This window comes from Leptopilina heterotoma, unplaced genomic scaffold (assembly GCF_015476425.1).
Source record: "Leptopilina heterotoma isolate Lh14 unplaced genomic scaffold, ASM1547642v1 Lhet_569, whole genome shotgun sequence".
Taxonomy (NCBI): domain Eukaryota; kingdom Metazoa; phylum Arthropoda; class Insecta; order Hymenoptera; family Figitidae; genus Leptopilina; species Leptopilina heterotoma.
The window spans coordinates 838,627-849,392 of NW_025111126.1; the positions used below are offsets into that span (position 1 = coordinate 838,627).

The window sequence follows — 10,766 nt, forward strand, 5'->3', positions numbered from 1 at the left end:
TTCTTTTCTTCTTACATATTGTTTTTCTTTTTTTCTTTCTTATGGATGATTTTCTCCTTCTTTTCATCCCCATACCTAATTTAGATTTAGTTTTCATGGTTCCGGAAATAGCTAAAGCAGCTGCTCGTTCACTCACACTAGAATTTTTAGCTGTAACACGTTCCCACGCTTTCTTAGCTAATATTTTATCTGCTTCGTTTCTAGCTTGAATATTTTCTCGATTTTGCGAATATGCAATGTCGTTTTGCTTACAAGCAGCGTCTAATGGATTAATTCCTTGATCACCTCGAGATAAACGCTTTGCTAACTTTGTACCAGGCCCACAGAATTGGTAACCTGGCAAATGTAACTCGAACGGTAAACTATTGATTATACGATTTATTAAACCTTTTCCTTGATAGCATTCTTTTTTCACCTCTTTATGCAGAATAATACTTCACTCTACAATGGTTGACGTGAAACTGACAAAATGACTATATAAGCTAGGTATTTATACATTTTATGATAGTTACTGTCAAGATGCAGTTCACGAAACAACCTGTCATGCTGCCAATAACTAGTATAGATATAGAAACAAACGAAAAAAAGATTAAACGTCATGGTAGTCTGTTTTCAGACAGCATTCGAGCTGTTTTCTGTGGTCCCTCAAATTGTGGTAAAACAAATGCTCTTCTTTCCCTAATAATACATACAAATGGTCTGAGTTTTGAAAATATTTATCTCTACTCCAAATCTCTACAGCAACCGAAATATAAATTTTTGGAAAATGTCATCGGTAACGTGAATGGTGTTGAGTACTTTCCATTTAGTGAACATGAAGAAGTAGTATCTCCAAAAGACGCTTAACCAAATTCAATATTCATTTTTGATGACATTGCTTGCGAAAAACAAGATAATGTTAGAGCTTTCTTTTGTATGGGTAGACATGTAAACGTTGAAAGTTTCTACTTGTGTCAAACGTACGCTCGTATTCCAAAACATCTAGTTCGAGATAATGTAAATTTATTGGTTCTATTCAGACAAGATGAAAAGAATCTGAAACATGTTTATGAAGATCATGTTAATACAGATATGAGTTATACTCAATTCCGCGATTTATGTTCAGAATGTTGGAAATCGGACAAATATGGATTTGTTGTTATTGATAAGGACCGTAATTTTAATCAGGGAAGATACAGAAGAGGTTTTGATTGCTTCATTACACTATAAATATAAGAACTTTATTGAATTTTTAATTAGTATAGTTTATATTGTCACTAAGAAAACATGTATAGAAAAGAGCAAGAAACACTTCGTCAAATAGCAAAAGCAAGTGATGCTATTAGGCGAAAACATCGTTTACTCAAAATTGGTAAAGAGGCTGCAGAAACAGTTTTAAAAGAAACTCTTCAACCTATAGTAACACCTCTTGAAAAGTTGGTTAAAGTAACTGACATACCTTTCAAAAATGTTAAGAAAGAAAAAGTAAAAAAAGAGGAAAATGATTTTTCTTTCTCTACTGCAGTTGATGAGGAGGAGGAATTTGATAAAACACTACTCAATGACACTCTATTTGATAAGAGTACTAATTTTGAAAAAGCATCAGATGAAGATCTTAATTATGAAAATTTGACAAATAAATTTATTACATTATTGAATAAAAACAGAAAAACTTTTTTAGACATGGTTTATGGAGTACGTAAGCTGCCTAATGGTACTTTTATGATTGGAGATACACGAGTTGATTTAGAAGGTCCTCATATTCGACTTGCTGGAAAGAAAAAATATTTAAAAACTACTGGGTTAATTGAACTCTTATTTAAACAAAGAGCTAAACAAGAATTAATAAGTCCAGATGATTTAGAAAATTATAAAGAAATTCTTGAAGCTACAAATGCACATCGAAAAAATTATAGTTCCAGTGAACCTGTCAACATAAACAGGAGTTCTTAATACATTGACATAATTGCAAAACTTTTTAAGAGTACACCAAAAAAGGGTAGAGGTATTTTTAAGGAAAAAAGAAGAAGCTTGGAAAGAAATTACCTCAATTTATGATTACAAAGAAACAATTTAACCCAGACTACATCTATTCGGATGATCCCAATGAACTAGTTGACCGATTACGTCTGCTAGTAGCATCGCAGCAAGCTGGAAATCCGAGCCACAATAATGAAATTATGTCAATTATTGAAGAGCTACGTGAAGCTCGCATTATATATTAGAAGAGTTCAGGCAAATAAAGCTTAGTATTAAAATGAGCATTGATGTGTTTGGACATCCTTTGTCACGACCTACTGCAAGTCGTGGACAACCTGGACCTTCTGGAATTGGATTTAAAATTACTCCAAATGGACAATACGATATTGATAACAAAAGACTGTTGTTAAAGAGTTGCATAGACAGGCTAGAAAAAATTATCCTCGTCGAAAAGTTCAAATGCGTGGTATTGATGAAACCTGGCAAGCAGATTTGGTTGAAATGATACCTTATTCTTATTCCAATAAAGGTTTCAAATACATGCTCACAGTTATAGACATATTTTCCAAATATGCCTGGGCTGTAGCTGTAAAGAGTAAGAATGGAAAGGACATTTCTCTAGCCATGAAAACTATTCTAAAACAAGGCAGAATTCCAAAAAATTTGCACACTGATAGAGGCAAAGAATTTTACAATTCTGAATTTAAGAGTTTAATGCAAGAATTTAACATTAATCTCTATTCTACCTATAGTAATTTAAAAGCCTCAATTGTTGAAAGATTTAACCGCACTCTGAAAAATATGATGTGGCCTGAATTCAGTTTACAAGGCAATTACAAATGGATAAATCTTTTACCTACGCTCATATCAAAGTACAATAATAAAAAGCATCGTACTATTGGTATGAAACCCAAAGATGTTACCGTAGAAGATACAAGAGAACTGCTGAGACGTATCCGTAAACTACGAAAAATTCCGCTGAAAAAATCAAAATTCAAAAGAGGAGATAGAGTTCGAGTCAGCAAATTTAAAAATATTTTCGAAAAAGGATATACTCCCAACTGGACAACGGAAATATTCACTGTGGACCAAGTCAAATCGACAAAACCAGTTACATACAAGCTGAAAGATTACCAAAATCAACCCATCGAAGGTGGTTTCTATGAGGAAGAACTGCTGAAAGTCCAGTATCCAGATGTTTACCTTGTTGAGAAAGTCCTGAAAACTCGTGGTAATGATGTCTATGTAAAATGGCTTGGATTTGATAGCTCACACAATAGTTGGATAAAAAAATCTGATATGTAATATAGTTAAAGTAACGTTAAAGTATTGTTAAAGTAACGTTAAAGTATAGTTAAAGTATAGTTAAAATAAGTTAAAGAATAGTTAAAATAAGTTAAAGTAATGTTAAGAAAAGTTAAAATAAGTTAAGATAAGTTTAAAAAGTTAAAATATATTCATGTGACTAGATTAAGGTTTATTTAAAATAAAGAAGACATCAAATAAAATGAACATCTTTTATTCAAACAATCAATTCCTTCCTCTCTCTTTTTTTTACAATGCTTCATCATCTTCCATAATTTCTGCAATTTTACAATGCCCCCATGCTAGGGTGTCGGTGCTGTTGGCTAACAAAAATCTTTTATCATCGAAAGGACTCAGAGCAATTTTTGTTTGTTTTAAAGTCTGAACATTGTGAAGGTTTGATCTTATACAATATTGCGTTCTAGATTGAATTTTTACATTTTGTAAACAATACACATAATCATCAAAGTCTATGTCCTTCTTAACAACTACAGCTTTCACACCTTTAGCCTTTTTTATAACATCTTTGTTTTCAACTCGCACACTGTACATCTTGCTCCGCAAGCCAACAAATTCGGTCACGATTTTTCCACTGCACTCATCTTTCATCAATCCTAAAACTTTTTTGTTGGCTTGCGGAATACCGTACACGTTATTAACCGGATAATCTGACGTATCGAATTTATCAATATCTGCTTTCATGTCTGCATAAATGTCGGAGCATCTGATTTCGTAGATGAGGCTATCAGTGTCGGTGTACAATAATTTTAAATTTTTCGCGTCATATTTTTTTAACATGTAATCATAATGAAAATCATAGATTAACGTTTTTGAAACATCCAAGACTGTTAAACCCACATAAAGTGGCTTGTTTAGTAGTACCTCCATTTTTCTAAGTTCCACGGCAACCAAATTCGGATTAAAAATGGTTCTGCTGTGGAAGTTAGGTTTCGCGATTAAAGCTTCAGCTCCATATCTACCCTCCCACTTTGTAACGAGTTTAATATCGACATGTTTTCGCACGTTCTCCATTGTCTTACTAAATACCGCGATGTTCATTAATTTAAATAAATTCGTTTCAAATTCATTGCTTGCACTTGTTCTTCGAGTCGTATTAAAATCAATATATGATTTTAACCACGTGGATTGTTTAAATTTCAATACACGATGAATTTTTACTAATACAAGACCATTCGCCAAAGCTTGTTTTAACGCGCGATAATGGAGAACGTGCTTTCTTTTTGGTAGGAGGGTAGTTAGGAGCTTTTCCACTTTAGATCCAGGTGGCTTCGAGCGTTCAGGGCAAAACGGAAAATCACTATGCTTATCATGCAAATCATCGGGGTAATCCAAATCAACTTCTAAAATATAGCCGATCGCCTCGTCATCAGAGACGTTGAAATCAAAGCTATTGTCAAAATTTTCTATCCACTCGAAGCCACCATAGGGAAGTGACTGGATCATTGCCCAACCGTAGAGGTTATTTGCATCAAAGTATACGATATAAGATGTCCCCTCACTTTCATTATATTCCTTCATATAATGATTATTAGCTTTAGCATACCGATTGGTGCATTGACTTACTCCACCTCTAATTCCGCGTTCGACAAACATTACCATATCGATGTCAGTGAGGAGCTCTAATCTTATATTCGTATGCTTTAACATGGCATCCCATGTCAATCCCGGTGTCGTGTAGTAATGGGCTGGATCGAGACCGTACGAGATTAAACATTGATTTCTAAAATTTTCAAAAATGTCCGCGAGTAACAAAATATCGGTTTGCATATACAGGTACACATAATCACCCAAATTTTGGCAATCAAACTCAGTCCACACACTTTGCGCATGTGCATAATCCTCATCAGAGACATTTGAGTCGTTTAATGTGCTATAAAATTTTTCTTTTGGTGGTAACTCAATTTCATCAAGTTTTTCCTTTGAGTCAATATACTCGTAAGGAAAAACTCCTTTTCGCGTTAACAATTTGATTTTATCAGCACTGTAATTGGAAAAAACTGTGTTTACAATTTTATATTCGTCGAGGTAGGATGCTAACTTGTCCAATGATGATGCCATGAATTTAAAAGAATCGATAAAGCGGAACTTGATGTAACTACCTTTCACACTTTTCGTGAAACCGATATACTTTTCTTTGTTAATAGGAAGCAAACAAACATTACCCTCAAATTCTGTAGCAATAGCTTCGATAATAAAATGCGCGTCATACCCGCTAAGGTTATGAAAAACAACAGGTATTATTTGCGATTCATGATAATTAATATTGCAATCTTGATGTGCGGGTCCCCGATACTTCCCTGTTAGATGACAGTGGTCTCGTACTTTTACATCCCCGGGCTTGATTTTATTCCTACAAATATGACATTTACTGGCATATCTAAAATCATCTAGTTGCTGTCGACTTAACACTTCCATTGGTACAGGATTCTTAAATAAATTGTCAAGATTGTCAACCACATTCTTTAATTCAGTTGAAAACCATTTAGCCGGATTTTCTTCATCTCTTGGAGATGCTTTATATATGGACAAGGAGTTGTCAAAACCACACTTTAAATAGTAGCCAATACTGAGAGTTTTGTGATTTTGAAAAATCTCAGTATTACTAGGTTGCTGTGGTGCTTCCGCAGGAATCAGGATACTTTCACAGTCTGCATAAATGATGAATGGCACACGTTCCTTGTTTTGATAATTTTTAAATTCAACGAAATTTTTCCCTGGTTCAGGAAGCTTAATACTCGTAACGTTCATCTTTTGACAGATTTCTGCATGTTCACTTAGCTTCAGTTCATCGTAAAAATAATGAAGGCAACGATCACAGATGTATTTTTTACCCCTATGACCTGACAATTGAGTGCTGACAAGTGTGGATAAATCTTTAATGTACACATAATGGTAGTTGAAAGAGATGATTTTTTGATCGTCCACCTCTTCCTCTTCCTCCTCACTCTTAAGATTTTCATCAATGTAGTGGTCTTCAACTCGAAGAAGATTTACATGAATAACCTTCTTTTGCGATGACAAATGTAATGGAGCAACCGTAAACTTTTCATCTTTTTTTATGAGTCTATACACATTCACTGAAATGTTGTTCTGTGCCTCAATTTTTGAAACATCTTTGAGAGCAACAGGAAACTGAATTCCAGTGAAATTAAGCTCATCTTCATAACACTTATATTTTGAAACTCGGTCTGCATGGTTTTCAACTGGATGTAAAGCTGACAAAATTGACCATTTAAAGCATTGCTGATCAGCATTCTGAACATTAATGCAAGAGTGTTTTCTTTTAATGGAAGGTGGTAAATCGATATATGAACCAGCATGCATGGGATTATAACTGTTAATGTTAACCTCTAACCTTTGAATAGAATGAAGTCTCCAATTCGATTCTTTCTGTTGGAATTCTTCCATTCTTCTCAAAGTTATTTGTTTAACATTAACATTGTACCACTCATCTAAGTGGGTTGTTACAAATATTTCACCCGTTTTCGCGATAAATGTCTTAAGATCAGACATTTCTTCCTTTCCGTTTATCGACTCTTTTATAAACTTCGCACCCAACACAGTATACAATTTTAGCGGCCCATATTTATCTAAAGCTTTTCGTATGTTAAATTCAAACAAAACAAAGGCATCATCAAGAAACTCGTTAACGTCAATGTAGTCAATATTTAAAATAGCACTAGTCTGTAAACGACCATCAAATGCCTTATCAAAATCAACCCACTTCAATCTTTCATTCTCCATTTGTACACCTGCACCACGTTTCATTAAAGCATTAAAATTGCATAACAAGTATTCCAACTTTTGAGTTAGGTTTAAACATCTTGATTTCTGATAAGGCAAAGAATCAGAATTTCTTAAAAATGATTGCAAAATATTTTTGTTATGTTGACACTTGTTTTGCCATTCGAATCCACTAATAAGTTTATCCTCACCTGTCATTCCCATTGTGGTGATGAGTTGACGTTCAGCGATGTTGATGAGGTTGTCTGACTCACGACACAATTCGTTGTACTCATCCACACTCATTCGATGTCGCGATTTTTTTTCACTGTTTTGATCTTCGACATGTTGAACCTAAGCCTAAAAACCTAAGTATAAAAAAAAGAAATAAAACTAAAACAAAAATAAAAAAACCTAAAGCTAAAAGAATAAAAGGAATAAAACTAAAATAAAAATAAAAAAAACCTAAAGCTGAAAGAATAAAAGAAATAAAATAAAAAAACCCTGTAAAAGAAAATCCACCACCAAAAAACAAAAAAGCACCTATAAACCTGAAATTGATAAAAAATAAAAAATAATTATGAAAAGCACTCTGGAAACACTGAAAACGACTCTAAACTGTATACTGCTGTTGCTCCTGAAAAGAAGCCACTGATGCTCCTGGCTCGCGCTCCGTAACTTATACACCAGTCCCCACTATACTTACCACCCCACTCTGGTAGACCCCCACTACTCCATAGTCGCGCGCAACTCTCCTACCACAATATTGCAAACGCCAACTACTGGGATAACTTGAAGTTACCATAATCAAATAAGACCAACTGTCGGTAATGCAGAACCCTGACGTGCCGACTGGACCAAAATTTGTGGAAGAAATCTGTATTACCGACTGATAGTAATGCTTACCCTCGGTCAATAACTTATCTACAGTCGATAATTTATCGACATTTTTATACCAGTATTATCATCAAGGTCGGTAATGTAGAACACCCCTTCTAAGCCACTTTAAAGTTTGAAAAAAAATCAAATACCCCACCAACGGCTTTTAAGTTCAGCAAAAATTTAGTTTCGCCATCTAGCGGTGGCAGCGGGTACTAAAACTCGGTCGGTAAGGTAGAACACCCCCTCTAAGCCACTTGAAAGTTCAAAATTAAGAAATCTACCTTACCGACTGTAGGTAAGTGGTCCAGAAGTCTCATAGCTCTACTACTTAAATGCCATTGGGTATTGCAAAATAATTCCGAAACAATCATTTATCCACAAATATAAAAAAAATAATTGCAATTTCTATTATTTGAACTTTTAATTATCTGAACCAGATCCTGCCTGAATTAGTTCGTATAATTCAGTTTCCGCTGTATTTAAAAAATTATGAAATTTTAATAGTATAGTCATTAATGTCTTAAAAATAAATCCGGGAATAATTTAGTTTTAGGTCCGGTAAATCCGGGATTTTGCCGGGAATTTGAAAATCATAATTCGTTAGACACCCTGCAGTGATGTAGTAACCAGGATTCCTAGTTAAAGTAACCAAAATTCTTAGTGGATGACTCTCGTAACTAGGAGCATAGTCAAATCGCCTAGGAATTTTTTTCAGTGCAGGAAAGGCATTGTTCATCAAAATATATGCAATTTGAAAAAAAAAATTTTTAGGTATTTTAGAAAGTTTGCTGCAAATTTTTTTCAAGTTTTTATTGCAAACTAGCAAAGAGGGTGAAATTTTTATTTGTATGCAAGTTTGCTGCAAACTTGGATGCAAACTTGCGAACTTTGCATGGAAAACTTGCAGAAAAATAATGTGCTTTGTGGGTTATGGATTTTTAAGGACTTATTTACTTTCTAAAATTATTCTATATAATAGTAGAATTCCAATTAACCGGATGAATTGGGACCAGACCCGATCCGGATAAGCGAAAATCCGGATAATCGAAATGAGCATAAGATTTATATGTTTTGAGTAATAAGATTTCAATCTGCTATTTAAAACGCTGCTGCAAAAACTATTTAAACATTGACGCCTCAAGTATTCTTTATTTTGAGAGGTTTTCATAACTTTTCTGGACGGGTTTCTATCCGTACATTCCAAATCAGAAGCAAATTTCAAAACCGCAGAACTGTTTTTCTTTAAATTGACAATCCGGTTAATCGGACGTTCGGATAATTGGAATTCTACTGTAATAAAATTAAAAACCTATACATATTGTTTTACAACATTCTACAATTTTTATTAATTTTAATTTTATTATCGAGAATTTAACCCTTTAACGCCCAGCGGTTTCAATCGAAACCACTTTTGATTTCTAAAATCTACAACTTCGACAAAAATTAACATATTTTTGATTTCTAAACGCTCACGACGCACAAATTTATAAACCTTTATCGCTATCTTTTTAATCATTTGACATCAATAAAAATATGACATAAAACCATTATGTCTATACTTTTACCTTCCACGGATCGAATTTCCTACTTACTTTTTCTTTATAAAAAAATTTACACTTTAAAAAATAATTAACAATTTTGTAATTACAACAATAATAAAAAAAAATTGTTGCAAAATTTGCAACAAACTTACAAATTCAAAAATAAAAGGAAACAAAGCTACTGAAAATTGTTACTCGGGGGTTTTCGGGGTCGCTGATTAGGAATTTAATATCAGATTTTAAAAATTAAAAATGGCGGATCCAATACGGCGGACATCATTTCTAAAAACTAATGCAATTTGCCTGAAAATTGTTACTTAGGGGTTTTCGGGGTCACTGATTACGAATTTGATGCCAGATTTTAAAAATTTGAAATGGCTGATCCAATATGGCGGACGTCATTTCTAAAAACTGATGCAATTTGCCTGAAAATTGTTACTCGGGGGTTTTCGGGGTCGCTAATTGCGAATTTGATATCAGATTTAAAAAATTCAAAATGGCGGATCCAATATGGCGTACATCTTTTATAAAAATTGATTTAATTTGCCTGAAAATTGTTACTCGGGGGTTTTCAGGGTCGCTGATTACGATTTTGATTTTAATTTTTTAAAATGTAAAATAACGGTTTCAATTAAGTGTATAAAATGTCCAAATAAAAACGAGATCAGAATAAAATTTTCGTCTACCTTCGTGACCATGTTAAAAACAAGTGCCTAACACGAAACCGGCATCATAATAATTAATGAAATATTCATTTCTTTATTCGTAATAATCAGATAAACAAATGCCTAACGCAAAGACGAAATCGATCTAAAATGCTTAACTATATTTGTGAAAATCGGAAATAAAAGCCTAACATGAGAACGCGATCCGAATAAAATATGAATCTACATTTGTGACAATTCGATAAACAAATGCCTAATGAGAAAACGATGTCAAAATTAAATGTTCATTTACATTCGTGACAATAGAAAAACAATTGCCTAACATAGACTCTAACATTGGAATAGTATACAGCCACCCCGAAAACCCCTACTAACAATTTTTAGGCAAATTGAATCAATTATTAGAAAAAATGTCCGCCATAGTGGATCCGCCATTTTGAATTTTTAAAATCTGACATCAAATTCGTAATCAGCGACCCCGAACACCCCCGAGTAACAATTTTCAAGCAAATTGAATCAGTTTTTAGAAAAGACGTCCACCATATTGGATCCGCCATGTTGAATTTTTAAAATCTGACATCAAATTCGTAATCAGCGACCCCAAAAACCTCCGAGTAACAATTTTCAGGCAAATTGAATTAATTTTTAGAAAAGATGGCCGCCATATTGG

General features: G+C 33.6%; 1 protein-coding gene across 1 annotated transcript; it reads right to left on the reverse strand.

Annotated features, from left to right (window-relative positions):
* Positions 1 to 3,513: 3,513 nt before the first annotated feature.
* Positions 3,514 to 7,314, reverse strand: LOC122508763. Its single transcript, XM_043622284.1, has one exon. It carries the CDS (start codon positions 7,312 to 7,314, stop codon positions 3,514 to 3,516), a length of 3,801 nt encoding a protein of 1,266 aa, XP_043478219.1.
* Positions 7,315 to 10,766: the final 3,452 nt, after the last annotated feature.

Excerpts from the sequence above, each read along its gene's own strand:
- LOC122508763 (XM_043622284.1), bottom strand. The coding sequence starts at position 7,314 with ATGAGTGTGGATGAGTACAACGAATTGTGTCGTGAGTCAGACAACCTC.